Below are 22,863 nucleotides of genomic sequence, written 5' to 3' on the forward strand. Positions count from 1 at the left end.
CTTTTGTTAAGAACTGTTGATGAACCCAAAAAGCAGGAGACTGGACTTGTGGCAAAAACTCAAAGATTTAGAAAATAAAGTTAAACATCTAAAACCTAAAAGACTAAGGGGAAAACAAAAACTGTGACAAAGCTGATGACCTGACCAGGATGAACTGAAAACCAGACACTAAAACACACTGAAGGTGATTAACTGAAATGAAGACAACTGTGAATCATTAACCTGAAACTGGTGCAACTGACAAGGTGACAACTGAAAACAGAACATGACCAAAACCAGAACATGTCTGCTAAACGCCAAACCAAAGCTCTGTTTTCTGAGTTGTAGTGTTTTGTCTGTTTTCCATCGAAATACCTCAAAGCAACCCAACCAAACTGAAAAAGATGCCCCTCACTGCTGCTGTTATCTGTTTTATGCAAGTAAAAGCAAAATAGAGAACTTTTTCTTAAACTTCTAACTTGTCAAAAATACAAAATAATAGATCAGTCGGTTTAAATACAAAGATTTACAAACAAGGAGAAGCACAGCAGACAGATTCAACTCCACATTTTAAATCTCAGTTGACATCAAAGTAGAGAGCAGCTGATCAAGTTTGGTACATTAAGGTCACAGCTAAAGAACCTTATTATGTATTACTTTGAAAGAGAAGAGAACAAGATGTAAAAGCTGTAAAAGTTACAATATAATTTATATAATTGTCTCTTTTTTGAGAGTTGGAACAGGTTCATGGAAGTCCTAATTAGAGTATAACGTCTTTACGGGCTGTGAGTCATAAACGCATCTCTACTTGACTACTTGGAATGCATTAAAGAATGCTCCAACCTGTCAAGTCACATGGTTTACAGATCTGCTGGTAAAAGATCAAATCGTAAAGTGATCAAGAAGCACTTTACTGAGGAGTTTTTGCCTAAATGTAGCATTAAAATTGTTAACCCTTTGAGAACAAGTGTGTCTGAAACAGTTATTGAAACAATCAGAAGAGTTACTGAGCACCAGAAACTCTGAGTGGGTTCAGTTGGATTGCTGGTTAGTTAAAAGATGAGACCTGACGCCATCTTGAACATTGATGTTATTTGAAGTTATTAGCAATACTCACCTCATCATACAGAGTAATTTAATTTGGCTAAATTCCCAATGGCTTTGGGTCTCTGAGTTCTTTCTCTGAGACTAGAAAATGACTGCAGATTGTCGTTATAATGAAGAACTATTGTCTATTTTTAAAACTAAAAACTAGTCAACTCAGCTTTGTGTATGTCTGCTGAAAGTCTTTTATCTGCATGCATCTCTGCACACTGCATGATAAACTTCAGAGTTCTTAAATTAAAACATTTGCATTTAATAGCAAAGCTTGGACTAGATAACAGAGGTGTCAAACTGCAGTCTCAGACAGTTGGTGTCCTGCTTGGTTTTTTTAGACACCTGCCCTACCCACTTCTAGTTGCCTGGAACACTTTTTGTTTTGTCAATTATAAAAGGCAGAATATTTACTAAACAATACAGAACACCAGCCCTTGAATGCAGTTTGACCCTGTGGATTAAAGGATATCAATTACCAAAAGTCTCTTGGTGTATAGATAAATTTAAGTGTGAATCTATAGTCTTTATCACTTCCTCTTTTAACTGTTATGTGACTGCTGGATGTGGAACACATCAGAAAAATGTTCTAAGTGACAATATGGTGTTATGCATTAGTAAAAGAAAGAGTTTGCTTCACTTTAGAAACCAAAAGTGAAAGAGGTTTTTTTTTTTTGCTGTTCAGACTGGATTGAACACATTCCTGTCAAAACAAACAGGAGTCATTGTTTTGGGATGCTCTTATCAGATAGAATATACTTGGCCCCGCCCCAAACAGGAGATCTTAAAAGGGGAGTAGTTATTGTTGGGAAACAAACATCACACAACCTCATTATAGAATATGAATGGTTGGAAGCACTGTCATTTCTAATAGGAAATATAAATAATCCAATGGTAAGTAACGTTTTTTTCTTTTGTATGTCTACAGACTTTTAAAAAAAAAAATCTCAAATGCGTATAATTTAAATACTTAAGAGCATGGAGTTTAAAATGTGCTTCTTTTGCCAAGGTTTGAATCATGGATCTCTGGCTGTTTGTTTCTGCGTTAACAGGTTTGTTTAATTTTTTAATGATTTTTATCTTTTTTATTAAGATTTTTGTCCTTTTGAGTTGTAGTAGAAGCAGATTATATTCATATTTTTATGTCAGCAAATACTTGATAAAGAATACCCTTAGAGACAACAATGCATGTCATATGTAAGATGAATAAAGATACATTCTTTTATAATCAAACACTTATCTATAATTTGTTTGTTGCTGTTTGTGTACTTACAGGTTTGTTTTTTTTAATCATTTCTATCTTTTCAATCTGTTTAGTTCCTTTTAAGATACCGTATATTAGAAGCTGATATTATTCACAGTTTTAAGAGAGTAAATACTTGAAAATAAATATGATTATAGATAGCATTGCTTGTCATATAAAACAGTGGTCCCCAACCTTTTTAACGTCACACAATATTTTCACGGACCAGTCTTCAAGGTGCAGGCGAAATATCGTTATAGCAGAGCTACGATGAAGGTGGAGTACAGACATGACTAAACAATCCCTGGGCTTTTATTTTGATACGCTAGACAAAGTAAACCGCAGAGCTCTGATCACCCTCTCCCCTTCCCACACTCATGGTGCAAAAAAGAAGGGCCGTCAACGAAATTTTCGTTGACAGCTTTCTTTTTTTTTTTTTGGAAGTCGAAGGTTCCTCTTCTGTCTCCTGTGCGTTTTCCCTTGGCAAAGAAATTTTCCAAAGATGTTTGTTTTTTACTCATTTTGCTAGCTTCTGGGTTTTATTTTAGCTGTAATCTATCATGTGACCGAGAGTAGCGAATTTGCCTGCGTCAAGAGTGACAGACGGATGGAACAGAGAATCTGGCAATTTTTTTAAAATAAAACATAAAGCTGGCAGTTCACAGGGGAGAAAATATAATTTTTTAAAACATGTTCCTTTTAGAATTTCATTTTCTCAGAACTTTGTTTCCATAATTTAATTTTACTTTAGCAATATAATTATAATTTTTGGCGGCACAGTTAAAGGTAATCAGTTGATTACATTTGATGATCCAAAGAGCCACACTGTTCACAAATGTTCATGTGTGAGTTTATGTCAGGTACATTTAGCTGAAAACCATATTTCAACATTTCAAAAACGCCCAAAGGCTGTGTTCTGTTCACAGAAATGCTGGTTTCACAGGTTACTACTATAGCAAAGTTATGAATAACACAATATGCAGTGTACAAAAATGAGTTAACTCCCAGAAGTTTAAAGGAAGCAATTCAGATTGACAGACTGCCTAACTTACATTCCTATATGCATATTTTAATCCTTCCTGCCTCATATTTCGTTCATTGTTTGTTGTACTGAAGATAGAATAGAGACAATGGGTCGAGTTAACTATTTGGTTGTCATGCATTTCATTTACTTTTTAATGTGTCTGCTTTTAATGTGTCTTTTTTCTGTATTGGACCTCCACAATAATAATTTTGCAAATTGCTAAATTAATCATAAGACAAAATGTTTTCACAAAAAAGAAGGCAATGTTTAATTAAAAAAACATAGAAAATAAATTTGACAAAGATATCCCAAAGAAATTTATATACACTCAAATTTCTTTCATGTATTTTGTTTCAGGAGCACTGCTTAGTGTTTCCTTTGCTCAAACTCATCAGTTCTACTTTGTGAACACTGAGCTGAGCTGGACAGAATGTCAGAGTTTCTGCAGACGTGAATACACTGATCTGGCCACCATAAAGAACGCAGCTGATGTTGGTGCTGTTCTCAATACCACATCAAACTACACAGGTGATTTCTCAAAATATAGATCTACACATTTAGTTTGCAATACATGTTTACAAACATACATTAAATATGAAAAGTATGGCTAAAAAAATGATTTACCACTTTTACCAATTTTTGAACAGGCAAGGTTTGGATTGGTCTGCACGATGACTTGGAGAACAGCTGGAAGTGGTCCTTAAATGACAGCAGCTTCTATGTGGAAAGAGAGCAAACCTTCAAAAACTGGCAACTTAACAAACCAAACAACCTGAATGGACAACAGTACTGTGTCGCATATCTGAGTGGAAACTCATCCCAAGGCAAATGGGATGACCGTGACTGCAATGAAGAACATGGTTTTGTGTGCTACAATGGTAAGATTTTTTCATACATATGTCCATGAATCTTCATCACAGAATCTACATTCTGATGTTCAAGTTATGCACATTTTCTGGACAGCTGTGTTAAGTTGGCCTAAGAATAACATAAAACCAACAGGAAACCAAGCTAAATCCTCTCTGATTGTTTTATTTCTAATCAGTCCACATTGTTCCTCATTGTTTTAACTATATTCAGATAATTACATATTTCAGTGACCAACAGTACATAAACACTACAGTAAAAATCTTTGTTGTAATCCTCAGTTCTAAGAAAACAATTGGTGACTGTCCAAAGGAAAACCACCTCAATGAAAAGACAGGAAGTAGAAATAAAAACCACTGTCTGACAGATTGACTATCTGCTTTGACTTTATGGGAATCGAAGAGGAAAAGAAAAGGACGAACACAGAACACTAGAATTTGTTTAATTGTGTGAACTTTGAATGAGACTAATTCTAGTACAATATTGGTTATTTTTTGCAAATACATTTACAGGGACAGTAAACGGAAATGCCTCATTCGTTGTTGGTGATGCAACACTAAATTGGACTGAAGCCCAGAAATACTGCAGGCAGAATTTTGTTGATTTAGCCAGGTAAGATGCACCAAACCCATCAATAATGTATTTGTCATAAACAGTCACTTTAAACTAAGAAACATGTGTCTTTTTCTGCTGTTTATATGATGTTTTATGTCCCACAGCATTTGGAATCAAACAGAAAATGATGTCATCAACAAGCTAGCAAACGGTAGTTGTGTGTGGATCGGTCTGTATCGTCATAAAGTGTGGTCAGATGGGAGCAACACAGTCTTTAAACATTGGGCTGAAAATCAACCAGACCAGGGGGACCAGAAGTGCATCGCTGCATCTTTCAGTGACTCAGGACGATGGTCGGATGAAACTTGTTCCCAGAGTTTTCCCTTCGTCTGTTATGGACCAAGTACTGTTTTTACTTTTTCTTTAAATATAGTACATGTTGTTTATTATCAAAAGGTCCTCTTTAAAATTAAATACACATTTTCACTAAACCTTGCTAACCTAATTCATGAAATATGTCTTAAATTATGTATTTTTTAATAAATTAATAATCAGGATTATTTACCAACTTAGATAATTTTTAAGTATTTTCGAGCAATACGTTTTATTTTTTTCTTGCTTTATTTTTCACAAGCTGCATATTGATGAGAGTTTATGTGCAATGCATTTTCTAAACCAATACTATTTTAGGTTAAACAGTTTAAGCTTTACTCGCATGCATCCATACAGGGGTCGACCTTTACGGGTGCAAACTCAAACTCAAACTTTATTTATTTATCAGTTAAAAACACAAAGCGCTTAACATAAAAGCAAATAAAACTGTCAAAAAACCCGAAAATTGTTAAAAACAGCAAACAAAGGACAATCACACAAAGATGGGATCCCTCCCTCACCACCCCCCACGCCACCCACACCCACACCCCACCCACCCACCCACCCAGTTCCCCCAGTAGAACCCTGAACAGAAACAAAGAACTGCAGCTAAAAGAAGGTCTGGCCTGGTACTGCTGTGAGGAAACGATATCATGGGGATCCATTTATTCCAAGGCCCAGCCGGACCACAGGGGTCACTACCACAGCGCCCGCCCAGCACAGAGCAGCCCAGGGCCCACTCCATGGCTATTAGACCACAGAGCGGGACCCCAGCCCGCCCAACCAGAATGGGCACCGCAGCAATAGCACCCCCTACAGGTCAAGCCGGTGGTGCCCCAGAAAAATGGATCCCCAAGAGGAAACACTGGAGTTAAAAACATCAGAATAAAAATTATCATAAAATAACAACACTAAAAATCGAAAAAAGATAAAAAATAAAATAAGATTTAAAAATGTTAGTATTTAAAAAATAAAATACGTAAAACTGATTAAAACATAACCTACGTATCATTGGTAAAATAACAATAAAAAGAAAAGTATATTAAAAACAGAGATAATAATAGTCCTTACAAATAAATAAATGAATAAATACGTAAATAAATAAATAAATTAATGAATAGATAGATAAAAAATAAAAAAGACACAGGAAATAATCAAAGTCATGTAAAAGCCAGACTAAAAAGGTGGGTCTTGAGCCTCTTCTTAAAAACATCTACAGTCTCTGCGGCCCTGAGGCTCTCTGGCAGGCCGTTCCACAGGCGAGGGCCGTAATGGCAGAACGAAGCCCCACCGTGTGTCTTGGTCCTCATCTTAGGGACAACCAAGAGGCCAGTGCCAGAGGACCTCAGGGTCCGCGAGGGTTCGTATTTTAAAATAACATCATTTAAATAAGAAGGCCCAAGACCATTAAAACATTTGTAAACCATTAAAAGAACTTTAAAATCAATCCTGAAACGCACAGGGAGCCAATGCAGCGGGTTATTGGGTTGTCTGGTCCAATGGAAGTTTGTAGAGAGAAGCAAACGCATCTTAATGTGAGTGCAGGTGTGTCTCACAGTTCCCTTGAGGCTCATACATGACCTGAATGGATGTCATGAAAAAGTAGTGTACAATTGTTGTGCTTGTAGTAAGAGTATCATCAAATATTTGTAAAGCTTTCAAGTTGCACACACATATGATATACCATTGATTATACCATACAGTGCTTTCCTGGTCCCTTTACTCTCGTCATTAGTAAGGTGTGGCTCCTTACTGAGCATGCACTGGGTGTGCAGGTGTTACATAACTTCCCCTGAGACACTTTTAGAATTTTAACACAAACTACATTCTGATTGTTGGACGGCGGCCGTGGTGCAGCGGTAGGGCGGTCGACCCATGATCGTAAGATTGCACGTTCGATTCCCGCCTTGCACACCCATGAGTCGAAGTGTCTTTGTGCAAGATACTGAACCCCACCTTGCCTCTGGTGGGAGGTTGTCGCCAGTGTTCGCCAGTTTGTGAATGTGTGTGTGACTGGGTGAATGGAGCTGTGACTGTTAAGTGCTTTTTGCCTTGAAGTAGGTAGAAAAGCACTATATAAGTATCCACCATTTACCATCTTGTTTCTAAGTCAGACTCTGCACAAGGAGTGCACACTTGCATGTGAACAGAACTAACAGGCTTCTTGCGCAGTCTGTGGGACTGGGGGGATTTAAAAAATGTAAATCCATTAGACACGCCTAGGTTTCACCTACTTCCCCCTTACCTAACTTGGCGTGTTGCATGATGCTCGCAGCATGCCGGTAAAAAAAAGAAAAAAGAAAAGAATGCACATGAACTTTTTCACTCTACAGGCTCACCAAGCAGCCTACAATCTTAATTTTTTTTCTCTCTTTTTTTATTCTTGCTTCTTTCCAACAGCTGAGCAAACAGATTACAGATTACAGCTGAGCAAACAGATTGTTGTATTATTTTTTTTATTTATTTGTTACATTTAGTTTGTGTGGGGAGGGAGAGGGAAAGAATGTGGGGGGGGGGGGGGGAGTGGAAGAGAGTAAAAGGAAGAAAGGTGAAAAGGTGGGGGATACAAGCACTGATTTGAATAACTTGTTATTTTAAACTGTAACAATTATACCAGATCTGCTGGAAAGACAAATATTACATCAAAGGTGAAAATCTGACACGAAGATGAGCGGAAGATATCTGTCCATCAATACACTGTGGGTTAGGAGGAGGGATGAAGCAGACAGGTAGCAGTGTGGCAGTGTGCACGTGCACGTGGGGGTGGAGATACATGCATGCTGCCAAGGGCCCCCCCAACGCCCAGAGGCATAGAGAACCTGGTGTCCGACCCCCAGGCCACAGGACAGGAGCGCTTCTGTGCAGGCATTCAGATATTTTGTGTTGGCAACCTCCGTGCCCCTGTGGGTACCGGATGTTCTCGGGCTGCCGGATGTTCTCGGGGTCCTTCGGGGTCCTTCGACCAATGATGACGTCACACTATTTGATTGGCTGTAAGTTGCCACGACCAATGAGTTAACGTCGCTAAGTTTTTTTTAAAACTTAATTGAAAATTGCGGTATCATACATTAAATAACAAACAATAACAATGAAATCAATATTACCTCGAAGATCAGTCAACATTGCCAAACATAACATATTAACATAGAAAATAAAGAATAGCGGGGGGAAAAAGAAACAATGAACATAACACACAAATAAATAAAAACATAAGTAAAATAAAGGAACATAGAACCAATCTAAATAGTCTAATACTAGTTAGGGGTACTCGTGAAGTTTGTATTTCTGAACAAAACTAAGCAATTTCTAGCCATTCTTCTTTTTCATATAATGAAGTGATTGAAAGTAAAAACAGAGCTCTTTATGAAATGTTATTAAAAGTGGTTTGGTCTTCAAAAATTTATTTTTGTGCATATAAAACTTTCCTTGCAATATCAGGATATTAGGAACTGTATTTTCTGGTATATATGATACCACACCGAATAGAACATTTTTTGAGTGTAAATGAAATGGCATTGAAATTTTGGAAGAATACCAGAAGCAGAACACATCCCAGAATGTTTTTATAATTCCACAGTTAAAGAATTTGCACTGCAGTTGTAACTTGACTTCACCAAGATGGCGGTGCTCTCCTCCTATGAGGAACCACGTGATGTCTCCTCTATTGATATAACTCATTGGAAGGACCCCCGAAGGACCCCGAGAACATCCGGCGGCCCGAGTCGATCCAGTACCCACACCCCGTAAAGGTTTGCCCAGTTCAGGCTCACAGGCTGCCCGTATCCACCCTGAAGGAAATTTGTGACTCAGGCTTTAATTGTTGTAGAGAAAGATCACATGAAGCTACAGAATGACTTCTGGTTTCAAGAGGGTTTTAGTTTATGACTTAAAATTCAATGTTCTGGTCAACTTGAGAGTAAATTTGATCTTTTGAAGAAAGCACAACAGTCTTGCAGTGTAAAGCATTCAACAAAACAAGTTTTTCAATGAGTTGCAGTTTGCATTGTCACAGCTAGATGTCATGCTTTACAATATAATTGAACTAAGGAGGTTATTAAGATTGGCTATAATAGAATACACATATAACACAGAGTAGATTCTCTCTATTATGTAATAAATACCTGTATGATTTTCATTTTCAGTTTTATCAAATGCAGAAGGTTTCATACCATTCAGTCAAAATGAGACCAGCATCACTCTGCAGTGGAATAGAGGGAACAGCAATGACAGCTTTGTTCTCCAGTTTAATGGAACAGAGACAAACATCAGTGCTCCAGATGGAGACGGACCAATAAATTACACTGTTTCATCCCTCACTGCTGGAACCAAGTACACCTTCACTCTGCTTTCTCGCTCCTCTCTCACTAGAGTCAACATCACTGCAGCAACTGGTGAGTTATTTTACAACAAAATGTCATGGACATATGACTTTGTAGAGAAGAACACAGGCAAGGTGAAGGAGACAGACATGAGGTTGGTATCTGATGTAGCAAAAGAGACCAGGGATGACTTCAGGTAGGAATAATTAAACTATTGAAGCCACTAAAACCTAGATGCTCATACTGGTTCGAATTTCTGCTGACCACCTGTTCACTGTGTCCTTTTTAGAAAATTAAGTGCAGGCATTCATGACAACTCTCTCACAACTGCCTCATTGAGGCAAAACATGGTTGAAAATGGCCCACAAAAATGTTCTTATGGGCCATATGCAAGATCAGATAAAAATTAATGAGATGTATATATTTAAGCAAAAAAGAAGTTGTATGTGTGTGTGTGTGGGGGGGGGGTTATAATGCGGCCACATTCCCCTATAAAATTGGGCAGTTGTGCCCCTGCTGTAGTTAATGAAATTGTGATGTGTGGTGTCATTTTTTGTTTACATTTTGTCATTTAAATTAAAAGTATATGTGACAAATCAGCATCTAATTCTTTTAAACTAACTTTTTTTTTCAACAAAGGGCAAAACGATAAGCTAATGATGACAAGTTGTTTTAGCTAGCAAAAACCCTAATTGTACATCTCAGGTGGACAGAAAAAAGTAGTGTCACAATACATTTAAATACATACATTTTTTTTTTGCTTTTCTTTTTTTACTATCAGCTCCTCAAAATGTGGAGTACTTGAAAGTACTTGGGAAAACTGATACCAGCATCACTCTGCAGTGGAGTGAGGTCACCAATGCCAGCTACATCCTGCAGTTTAACAGTGAATCGAGAATAATTCCTCCATCAGGAGATGGACCAGTAACTTACACAGTGGAATCTCTGAATGCAGCAACGGAATACATATTTACTCTTTTTTCTGTGTTTGAGAACACTACTAGCTCTGGAGTACAACTAAGAGTTGTTACTGGTAAGTTATTTTTTTTTCTTTAATCTTTTAAGGGAAATTAATAAAGTATATACACAACCTTTCCAAAACATTAGAATGTCATAGAAAAGTGTATTCATTTCCATAACTCCTTTGAAAAAAAAAATTTCAAAGAATATTTATTCAGTTTTGTGGTCTCATGCCCTCCATTCTCCTCTTAATAATACCCCATACATTTTCAATGGAGTTTAGGTCCAGCTGGTTGACAGGCCAATCAAGCACTTTGATGGCATGAAACAGATTTTCTGCTTCTGGTGGTATGGACAGGGGCCAGGTCCTGGCTTTAAAGTTTTGCTTTAATGTTTTCAAAAACATAAAATACAAAATACTTCAACTGAATGTCCACAGTGGGGCCCCAAATCTATATTCTATAATTTTTATTTTTAATGAAAGAATGAAAATGAATACACTATTTTTCAATATTCATTTTTCTTCAAAAAGGTCTGTACAAACTTGATAAAATACTGCACCTTGTTTTTTGAGCTAATGTATCATTATTTCTATTTTGTCTTTGTATTTTCATTTAAATATAGACCACCAGCATCTGCCCTGTGGACAGGGGTTTTGTCCTTCTGACCACGTCTGCATCAATGTCAATGGAACTTTCCAATGTCTGGATGGCTGTCAGCACTACACTGTACTAAATGATGACTGGCTGTCTGAATACAACGTCAATGGGAACTCTTTGTGCTATGGAAATTATTATTCATCCAATTGGTATCGCATGTTTGTGGGACAAAGCAGTGCTCAAATTCCTGAAACGTGTGTTCAAGAAAGCAGATGTAGCTCTTTAAATCGTGTTTGGGCAAGAACACCTCATCCTGTTCATTATAATGAAAGTGTCAGCATCTATACATCTTATGCAATGGATAGTTACTGCTACGGTTACTATGGCAGCTTATTGACAAGATTGTGCTATGGAGACTTTTATGTGTATAAACTTCCAAGTCTGCCTGTATGTGGCTCCTCTTATTGTCCAGGTAAATTGTCATGAGCTCTTACATTGAAAAGTTACCTAACATTTGCATTTTTTTACACTTTTAGTAAAGTTGTTTTCGATTGTAGGCAGAAAAGCAATTCAAACATTAGTGTGGGACTGCATACTAAGTATTAAAAAATTGTTCATTTTAAATATCTGTTTTCTACTTAAAAAAGAAAATTATACAAAAATACTAGAAAAACATGTTACTAAAAGACAAATAACTATATCAAATATTGAGAAAATTTTGCTTTTTTTTCTGTTTCAGTTCCTCCTCATGGCTTCAGATCATCAGGACAGAATGAGACCAGCATCACTCTGCTGTGGAATCCAGTGAACAGCAGTGTCAGCTTTGTTCTGCAGTTTAATGGAACAGAGTCAAACATCAGTGCTCCAGCTGGAAGTGAACCAGCAACTTACACAATCTCATGTCTGACTCCTGCAACTAAATACACATTCACTCTCTTCTCTGTGTTTGAGAATGTCACAAGCAGTGGAATCAGCATTGATGCAGTGACTGGTGAGAGAATTGACAAATTTTCATTTAAAGCATAGATAATTTTGGGGAGTGTAAACAAATTTTATAACATTTATGAAAAATCTTTTGCTGTAAATAATCAATGTATTGTCCTTAGTAAAACGCTGATAAAGTTACACTTTTCTGATGATTGACAATGGTATTTTAGCATTTATATTCTGAAAAATTATTGATAAATGTGCTGCTAAAAGCAGAAGAGAGGATGAATTTTTTTTTAATTGCTAAACTAGTATGAAGGCAAAACATGAACTATTGGTACTTGAAAGAACTTCTGGTAAATTTTTTTTTTTAATAACAAATTATTTACTCTTTCCGTATTTCAAAAGGAGTTTTTCTCCAATGCCCAACTAAGCAGAAAGGTTGTGAGACACTATTGAAAACATCTGCAATAACGTACTTCTTCTCTCTTTCTTGTCTGCAGCTCCTCAAAATGTAGAGATCTTCAAGTTAATTGGACTAAATGACACCAGCATGACTCTGCAGTGGAGTAAGGTCAGAGGTACTGGTTATTTCCTCCAGTATAACCAGCAATGGAAGACCATTCCTGCGTCAGATGAAGATGGACCAGTGACTTATACCGTCTCGTCACTCAATCCTGCCACTGAATACATGTGTACTCTTTACTCTGTGTTTGAGAACGCCAGAAGTACTGGAGTACCACTGAGAGTTTTTACTGGTAAGAAGTTTCTAGAGTTTGACTGTTTTAATACAGAAAATGAAACATGCACTGACTTGCTAAACTTAGGTTATTGGGTTTGATTCTTCATTTTTTTAACACTGCAATAAATTTTGATGCTCATATTTTCATTTTCTAATACTTTTTATTTTCTTTTTCATGTTCATTTAAATGTAGACCACCAGCATCTGCCCTGTGGACCGGGGTTTTGTCCTTCTGACCACGTCTGTATCAATGGCAATGGAACTTTCCAATGTCTGGATGGATGTCAGCACTACACTGTACTAAATGATGACTGGCTGTCTGACTACAACGTTAATGGAAACTCTTTGTGCTATGGAAGTTATTATTCATCCAATTGGTATCGCATGTTTGTGGGACAAAGCAGTGCTCAAATTCCTGAAACGTGTGTTCAAGAAAGCAGATGTAGCTCTTATCATGTTTGGGCGAGAACACCTCATCCTGTTCGATACAATGAAAGTGTCAGCATCTATACATCTTATGCAATGGATAGTTACTGCTACTATTACTATGGCAGCATATTGACAAGACTCTGCTATGGAGACTTTTATGTGTACAAACTTCCAAGACTGCCTGTATGTGACCTCTCATATTGTGCAGGTAAATTGTCATGAGCTCTTACATTGAAAAGTTAACTAACATTTGCATTTTTTTTACACTTTTAGTAAAGTTGTTTTAGATTGTAGGCAGAAAAGCAATTCAAACATTAGTGTGGGACTGCATACTAAGTATTAAAAAATTGTTCATTTTAAATATCTGTTTTCTACTTAAAAAAGAAAATTATACAAAAATACAAGAAAAACATGTTACTAAAAGACAAATAACTATATCAAATATTGAGAAAATGTTGCTTTTTTTATGTTTCAGTTCCTCCTCATGGCTTCAGATCATCAGGACAAAATGAGACCAGCATCACTCTGCTGTGGAATCCAGTCAACAGCAGTGTCAGCTTTGTTCTGCAGTTTAATGGAACAGAGTCAAACATCAGTGCTCCAGCTGGAAGTGAACCAGCAACTTACACAATCTCATGTCTGACTCCTGCAACTAAATACACATTCACTCTCTTCTCTGTGTTTGGAAATGTTAGAAGCAGTGGAATCAGCATTGATGCAGTGACTGGTAAGACAGTTGAACAATTTTCATTAAAAGCAATTATATGTTTCTGAGTGTTAACAAATGTTAATACATGTATAAATACAATTTGCTTAAAATGATTTTTTTTTTAAAAGTTTCTTCAGTAAAACTCAGATAAAGTTGCACTATTTTGTTGATTGAAGTAGTTTTTATTAACATTTTAACTGGTAAAATCATTGCTAAATGTGCTGTTGAAAGCAGAGGAATTAGCATTAAAATTTATTTTATTGCAAAACTAGTATGAAGGCAAAACATAAACTACTAGGACTTTACAAAAATCTTCTGAAAACGTTTCTTTTCAAACAAAATTATTTATTCTTTCCTCTATCGAAAATGATTTTTTTCCTAATCCCAACTAAGGAGAATGTTTGGTTGGAAACATCTGCAAAAACGTACTTCTTCTCTCTTTCTTGTCTGCAGCTCCTCAAAATGTAGAGATCTTCAACTTAATTGGACTAAATGACACCAGCATGACTCTGCAGTGGAGTAAGGTCAGAGGTACTGGTTATATCCTCCAGTATAACCAGCAATGGAAGACCATTCCTGCATCAGATGAAGATGGACCAGTGACTTATACCGTCTCATCACTCAGTACTGCTACTGAATACATGTGTACTCTTTACTCTGTGTTTGAGAACGCCAGAAGTACTGGAGTACCACTGAGAGTTTTCACTGGTAAGAGGTTTCTAGACTTTCACTACTACAATACTTAGATCAAAATACACAGTAATTCACTAGACTCCTAATAGTGTGTGGGAATCTTTATTTTCAAGATTTTTAACACATGTTTAACATTCTATCATGTTTTCAAGCAAATATTTTAATCAGTTTTAATGCTTCTAACAATGCTACATGTTCTTGAGCTAATGTTTTCGTTTTCTAACGGTTTTCATTTTGTCTTTTTCCTGTTCATTTAAATATAGACCACCAGCATCTTCCCTGTGGACAGGGGTTTTGTCCTTCTGACCACGTCTGTATCAATGGCAATGGAACTTTCCAATGTGTGGATGGATGTCAGAACTACACTGTACTAAATGATGACTGGCTGTCTGAATACAATGTCAATGGATACTCCTACTGTGGTGGAAATTATTATCCATCAGATTGGTATCGCATGTTTGTGGGACAAAGCAGTGCTCAAATTCCTGAAACCTGTGTTCAAGAAAGCAGATGTAGCTCTTTAAATCGTTATTGGGTGAGAACACCTCATCCTGTTCATTATAATGAAAGTGTAACCCTCTATGCATCCTATGCAAGGGATAGTGACTGCTACTACTCCTATTACTCTTACAACATCATGGCAAGACTCTGCTATGGAGACTTTTATGTGTACAAACTTCCAAGACTGCCTGGATGTGGCTACTCATATTGTCCAGGTAAATTGTCATGAGCTCTTACATTGAAAAGATACCTAACATTTGCATTTTTTTACACTTTTAGTAAAGTTGTTTTAGATTGTAGGCAGAAAAGCAATTCAAACATTAGTGTGGGACTGCATACTTAGTATTAAAAAACTGTTCATTTTAAATAGCTGTTTTCTACTTATAAAAGAAAATTATACAAAAATACAAGTAAAACATGTTACTAAAAGACAAATAACTATATCAAATATTGAGAAAATTTTGCTTTTTTCTTTCTGTTTCAGTTCCTCCTCATGGCTTCAGATCATCAGGACAGAATGAGACCAGCATCACTCTGCTGTGGAATCCAGTGAACAGCAGTGTCAGCTTTGTTCTGCAGTTTAATGGAACAGAGTCAAACATCAGTGCTCCAGCTGGAAGTGAACCAGCAACTTACACATTCTCATGTCTGACTCCTGCAACTAAATACACATTCACTCTCTTCTCTGTGTTTGAGAATGTCACAAGCAGTGGAATCAGCATTGATGCAGTGACTGGTAAGACAGTTGAACAATTTTCATTAAAAGCAATTATATGTTTGGGAGTGTTAACAAATGTTAAAACATTTATAAATACCCTTTACTTAAAAAGAAAAATGTAGTTTCTTCAGTAAAACTCTGACAAAGTTACGTTATTTTGCTGATTGAAGATGGAATTTTAACATTTACAACCTGTAAATGTATTGCTAAATGTGCTGTCGAAAGCAGAGGAAAGCATTAACATTTTATTTTAATGCAAAACTAGTATGAAGGCAAGGCATAAACTACTAGGACTTTACAATAATCTTCTGAAAACATTTGTTTTTAACAAAATTATTTAGTCTTTCCTCTATTCAAAAAAAGTTTTTCACTTCTACCAACAAAGTAGAAATGTTGTGAAACATTATTGAAAACATCTGCAAAAAAGTGCTTCTTCCATCCTATTTGTCTGCAGCTCCTCAAAATGTAGAGATCTTCAAGTTAATTGGACTAAATGACACCAGTATGACTCTGCAGTGGAGTAAGGTCAGAGGTACTGGTTATATCCTCCAGTATAACCAGCAATGGAAGACCATTCCTGCATCAGATGAAGACGGACCAGTGACTTATACCGTCTCATCACTCAATCCTGCCACTGAATACATGTGTACTCTTTACTCTGTGTTTGAGAACGCCAGAAGTACTGGAGTACCACTGAGAGTTTTTACTGGTAAGAGGTTTCTAGACTTTCACTACTACAATACTTAAATCAAAAAACACAGTAATTCACTAGACTCCTAATAGTGTGTGGGAATCTTTATTTTCAAGATTTTATAACATATGTTTAACATTCTATCATGTTTTCAAGCAACTATTTTAATCAGTCTAATGGCTTCTAACAATGCAATATGTTTTTGAGCTAATGTTGTCTTTTCATGTTCATTTAAATGTAGACCACCAGCATCTGCCCTGTGGACAGGGGTTTTGTCCTTCTGACCACGTCTGTATCAATGGCAATGGAACTTTCCAATGTGTGGATGGATGTCAGCACTACACTGTACTAAATGATGACTGGCTGTCTGACTACAATGTCAATGGAAACTCCTACTGTGGTGGAAATTATTATCCATCAGATTGGTATCGCATGTTTGTGGGACAAAGCAGTGCTGAAATTCCTGAAACCTGTGTTCAAGAAAGCAGATGTAGCTCTTTAAATCGTTATTGGGTGAGAACACCTCATCCTGTTCATTATAATGAAAGTGTAACCCTCTATGCATCCTATGCAAGGGATAGTGACTGCTACTACTCCTATTACTCTTACAACATCATGGCAAGACTCTGCTATGGAGACTTTTATGTGTACAAACTTCCAAGACTGCCTGGATGTGGCTACTCATATTGTCCAGGTAAATTGTCATGAGCTCTTACATTGAAAAGATACCTAACATTTGCATTTTTTTACACTTTTAGTAAAGTTGTTTTAGATTGTAAGCAGAAAAGCAATTCAAACATTAGTGTGGGACTGCATACTTAGTATTAAAAAACTGTTCATTTTAAATAGCTGTTTTCTACCTAAAAACGAAAATTATACAAAAATACAAGTAAAACATGTTACTAAAAGACAAATAACTATATCAAATATTGAGAAAATTTTGCTTTTTTCTTTCTGTTTCAGTTCCTCCTCATGGCTTCAGATCATCAGGACAAAATGACACCAGCATCACTCTGCTGTGGAATCCAGTGAACAGCAGTGTCAGCTTTGTTCTGCAGTTTAATGGAACAGAGTCAAACATCAGTGCTCCAGCTGGAAGTGAACCAGCAACTTACACATTCTCATCTCTGACTCCTGCAACTAAATACACATTCACTCTCTTCTCTGTGTTTGAGAATGTCACAAGCAGTGGAATCAGCATTGATGCAGTGACTGGTGAGAGAATTGAACAATTTTCATTTGAAGCAATTATATGTTTGGGAGTGTTAACAAATGTTAAAACATTTATAAATACCCTTTACTTAAAAAGAAAAATGTAGTTTCTTCAGTAAAACTCTGACAAAGTTACGTTATTTTGCTGATTGAAGATGGAATTTTAACATTTACAACCTATAAATGTATTGCTAAATGTGCTGTCGAAAGCAGAGGAAAGCATTAACATTTTATATAATGCAAAACTAGTATGAAGGCAAGGCATAAACTACTAGGACTTTATAATAATCTTCTGAAAACGTTTGTTTTTTACAAAATTATTTAGTCTTTCCTCTATTCAAAAGAAGTTTTTCACTTCTTTTTTTTTTTTTTTTAACTTGTCCTGTCCAACAGCTGGGCAGACAGATGAGAGCTGAGGGCCTCTTGTGTTGGACATATTTTGCTTTAACAAGAGGGGTTATTAATCTTCAGACAAACCAAAGGTATGACTGAATAAACCCCTTTTGTAATTGAGGCCAAACTTTATTAATTTCAATCATGTCTGAAAATCTTTGGTGTTGGACCGGACGGAAAAGGAAAGAAGGGAAGAAGAGAGAGGGACGCTAGAGAGAGGGGGGGTAGGGGTGATAATAGGAGGGGAAGGGGGATAAGACCATGAAGCAGCATACAGCAACAAGTTTACTGGTTGTTAATCATTATGGTAAGGTTCAAATGCAGTACAAAAAGGGCGGGGCCCGTCCACACACACACTCAAATGTTATAAACACACCTGCTAGCTGCAAAAATGTCCACCTGTCGACATGTACACAAAACAGATAGTGTTCACACACGCATACTTATGCCTTAAAACCAACTAGTGTGAAATATTTCAGTCATTCAGTCATGCAAGCTATTAGTGCAAAGGTGAGCTAACACCAGTGCTCAGGTGAGTGTTTATGTTCTTCTAAAATGGATGGTGGAACGTGAAAAGAAGGAGGGAGAGTGCCCAGCCATCCCCACCCCAAGACCCCCACCGCAGCAGCAGCGGCAGCCGGAATCCCCCCAACGCCACACGGGAACCGGCAGGGAACAACCGCCGCCCGGGCGACCAAGCCCGCCACCCAGGCCAGGGCCAGCAGGGCCGCCGCAAGGCCCCCAGAGCCAGAGGCCAGGGAAGCACAGAGGGAAAGAGAGCGCCGCCCCAGCCCAACCAGGAGAGCAGCCCCCCCGCCGCGCCGGGAGAACCCAACGCAGGGCCCCACCGGAGAAGGACGCCCACAGCCCCAAACGAGCACCCCACCACCACCCAGGAGTTCCGGGCATCCCCCCGCCCCAACCCCAGGTACGAGCCAGGACCCCCCAAGGGAGACCCGCTCCGCACTCCAGGCAGCCATCCGCCCGGCCCACGGTTGGTCCAGGGAGGAGCGAGGCAGGGGGCCCGCCGCCCCCGCCCAGGAGGGGGGAACCCCGGGGAAAAAAAGAGGGCCCACAAGGGGTGTTGTAAATATGGCCCGACCAGGCTCGGCCACAGTTGGAAATTTGGCGGGTCCCAGCACTCAGGAGCAAGGACCAGAACCCACCCCCCAGGGACCAGACACCCCCGGCTCAGATGTAATGTGAACTCCCCCACCGCGCGGAGAGAGCACCGCCGGGCCCAGGAAGCCGGCCCCCCCGGGGACACGGCCGCCGTTGCAAAGGGGCCCACACCCCCCACCAGGGAAGAGGCAGGGGACAGATGGACCCAGGTCCCACCTTCCTTGCAAAATGTGTGTGCGTGTATGTATGTTTGAGAGGGTGTGTGTGTGCATGTGTGTGTGTTTATGTTGGGATGTATATATTGAGGGGGGAGGGGTGTGTGTACTAAGGGGGGTGCAGTTAAAATTGGCGGGTAGGGCACTAAGGGGACATCTCCTGATTACTCACAGTGACGTCCCCTCACCCTCCCCACCAAGGGGCCCTAAATGTCTAAGGTGCGGTTAAAATTGGCGGGTAGGGTGCTAGGAGGACATCCGCTGCTTGCTGGCAGTGATGTCCAAGCACCCCCCCTACCAAGGGCCCTACATGTCTAAGGTGCAAATAAAACCGAAAGAGGGGGGGCCCACTCCATACGGCAACCATAGGAGGGGGGCCACTGCCTAGTAAACCCCCCCCCCCCAAGGCTCATCGCAGGCCAAGCCCCCCACCCCCTCACCCTATTATGAGGTTATATGAGGAAGGGGGTAAGTTGGGCACAGCTGATAGACTGTCCCCCGGTGGTCAAACAGCTGTCCCCCGCCCCCCCCCCCCAGCAAGGGGGCCAGCCCAGGGGCCCCGACCCCGGAGGCGCCGACACCCCAGGCCCAGCACCAACCCCCCCACACAAAGAGAGAGGAGCCAGAAAGCACCGGCCCCCCCCGGAGCAAGCCCAGGCCCCCACCCCCAAACGCCGGCCCTAGAAGAGCTCTGGTCAGGCCTCGACGGGACCGAGGCAGCCAACCGGCCGGGGAAAAACCGCCGATGGCCTCAGCGGAGACCCCGACCCGTCAACCCCCCCTGCCCTGTACCAATAGTGGACCCCCCCCCTCCCCCAGAATGCCCCCCCACAGGTCAGGGCCGACAAGACCCCCCACCCCACCCCCCCCCAGACCCCGCAGCCGAAGCGGAGGACACCCAGAGCGACCGGGGGCCCCAAGAGGGTTGTCCCGTCCCGCCCCAGAGCCAGGGAAGGGCCGATCCCAGCCCCAGGTGTACATGGGAAGCCCATCCAGCGCCGCTGGGCCCCCCACCCCGAGCAGTGCCCCCCGCCAACCCCCCCCCAGCACAGGCAAAGGGACCACCCCCCCAAGCCAAGCCAGACCACCACCCCACCCCCCCACCACGCACCCCCACACCCAAGCCCAAAGGACCACGCAGCGCCCCAGCCCGCCCCACCCAGGCGCCGGACCCGATCCCCCGACCAACGGAGCCCCCAACACCCCCCGCCAGGCACCGGAGGCCCCGACCCCCACCCCGGCCCACGGCAGAAGGGCAAGGAGCAGCGACGACCAGGCCCCCCCCACCCCCTAAGTCACGGAGTTAGCTATGGGAGACCAGAGAGACCGAATTCTTTCGAAGTTACTTGAGCTTTGGGCTGACATCTTTTCCAAGCTGATATGATCAAGCAGCAGATTTCTGTGTTGACTTATATTTATATATTTTTTGCTTTTCCAATTTATTAAAATAGTTTTTTTAGCAATGCAAAGAGTTATGAAAATGATAGAGCCTAATCCTCCTTCTACATCGATGGCACTCATGTCACCAAGCACACAAAGTGACGGTGAAGCTGTGATTGAAACCTTAAGCCAGACTGATAGATCGGCACATACCTGCTGCCAGAGAGCCTGGACAGGCGTGCAGAACCATAGTGCATGCATGTAATTGTCGGGTAGATTACTGTCACAGTGCTGACAAATGTCTGAGTTACTGCGACCCATCTTGAACATCCTCTGTCCAGTGTAGTAAATTCTGTGAAGAGTTTTGAAATGGATTAGCTGCAGATTTGGACTTTTTGTCATTTTAAAGGTGTTTAGACAAACTTCTGACCAAAAACTTTCATCTGTGCTGATGCTCAAATCCGCATCCCATTTTGTTGTCGGAAGTGAAATATTGTTATCTAAATTGCATAAAAGTTTGTATATTTTGGAGAGAGTTTTATTCATTGAGAAATTGATCAGAGTGGTAACTACATGTGGTAGCTTTAAATTGTTGTCTCTGTATTTAAACTTTTTAGTAATAATTGATTTAAGTTGCTGATATTCCAAGAAGTTATATATTCCATGTTTGTCTTGAAGTTCCTGGGGAGTTATGAATCTTCTATCAATAATTATGTGCTCTAGTTGTTTTATGCCCCCTGCTTGCCAAGCTGGGAAGTGGATAATTTTTTTGTTTATGAGGATGTCTGGGTTGTTCCAGATGGGTGTCATTTTGCACGGTTGAATTGATGATTTTGATATTTTGAGAAATTCCCACCAGGCTGTTAAAGTGGCATTTATATTAATACTTTTGAAACAATCCTGTTTTTTAACTATTTGGCTAATAAATGGAAGATCTGACAGGTTGATCTTTCCACATAACGCCTGTTCCAAGTCTAACCATGAGTTAGTTTCTGGATTATTTTTTAACCATTTTAAGATGTATTGTAATCTATTTGAAAGAAAGTAATTGTGGAAGTTAGGTAATTTATAATCCTCCACAGCTTTTTGCAGATTTTAAAGTTTTTAGACTAATTCTTGCAGGTTTATTGTTCCATAGAAAGCTTGATATGGATGAGTCTAATGTTTTGAACCATTTTAATGGCGGTTGTGTGGGAATCATTGAGAAGAGATAATTAACTTTGGGTAAGATTTTCATTTTTACCGTGGCTACCTTGCCCATAAGGGACAGAGGCAGGTTGGTCCAGCGTGTTAGATCGTCCTGTATGTTTTTCAGTAATGGGGTGTAGTTTAGCTGCACCAGTTCTGATAGTTTGGGGGAAAAATAAATACCTAGATATTTTATATTGCCTGATTTGACTGGTATTGTGAGTCCTTGCTCCGCATTACTCTTCAGTGGTAATAAAACAGATTTATTCCAATTAATGGAATAGTCTGATATAGAAGAGAATTCATTAATGATTGTTGCCGTTTCATTTACAGAATGTATATTACTAAAAAACAGTAATATGTGATCAGCATAGAGACTAATTTTATGATGGCTGTGTTTGGTTTTAATTCCTTTAATACTCTCATTCTGTCTTATTGCTGCAGCTAGAGGCTCGATAAATATTGCAAAAAGAGAGGGGGAGAGTGGGCAACCCTGTCTAGTTCCTCTTCCAAGAAAAAAACTGTTGGAAGTCTGTTTATTAGTTCTAACTGATGCATTGGGGTTGTGATATAATATTTTGATCCAATTGATGAATGATTCTCCAAACCCAAACTTATGGAGGGCAGCAATGAGGACCTTCCAGTTTACTCTATCAAAGGCTTTTTCAGCATCCAGTGATAGTATAGTAATTTCCTGGTTTTTGATGGTGGCAAAGTCTATTATGTTAACGAGTCTGCGGACATTGTCATCCGAGTGTCTGCCTTTGATGAATCCAGTTTGATCAAAGTCAATTATGTGAGGAGTGACTTTTTCTATTCTCTGTGCTAGTGCTTTGCAGATAATTTTTACATCTGCATTAATTAAAGAAATGGGGCGATAGCTTGAAGGACTCGTGGGGTCTTTGTCTGGTTTTAGAAGAAGGATAATGT

At 39.5% G+C, this 22,863-nt stretch overlaps 2 protein-coding genes across 2 annotated transcripts in view; both read left to right on the forward strand.

Annotated features, from left to right (window-relative positions):
• LOC111949209 (receptor-type tyrosine-protein phosphatase H-like) overlaps window positions 1–22,863 on the forward strand; it is a 76,053-nt gene that overhangs the window by 19,503 nt on the left and 33,687 nt on the right. The gene's annotated exons all lie outside the window — the stretch shown is intronic.
• On the forward strand, window positions 1,840–11,499 carry LOC144987307 (C-type mannose receptor 2-like). The gene is made up of 9 exons (XM_078936647.1): window positions 1,840–1,968; window positions 2,084–2,126; window positions 3,699–3,869; window positions 3,989–4,219; window positions 4,721–4,820; window positions 4,928–5,166; window positions 9,278–9,526; window positions 10,236–10,487; window positions 11,486–11,499. The coding sequence occupies exons 2-9, from the start codon at window positions 2,093–2,095 to the stop codon at window positions 11,497–11,499; spliced, it is 1,290 nt and encodes a 429-aa protein (XP_078792773.1). The 5' UTR covers window positions 1,840–1,968; window positions 2,084–2,092.

This window comes from Oryzias latipes, chromosome 18, assembly GCF_053564925.1.
Source record: "Oryzias latipes strain Hd-rR chromosome 18, Olatipes_Hd-rR_3.1".
NCBI classification, from domain to species: Eukaryota; Metazoa; Chordata; class Actinopteri; order Beloniformes; family Adrianichthyidae; genus Oryzias; species Oryzias latipes.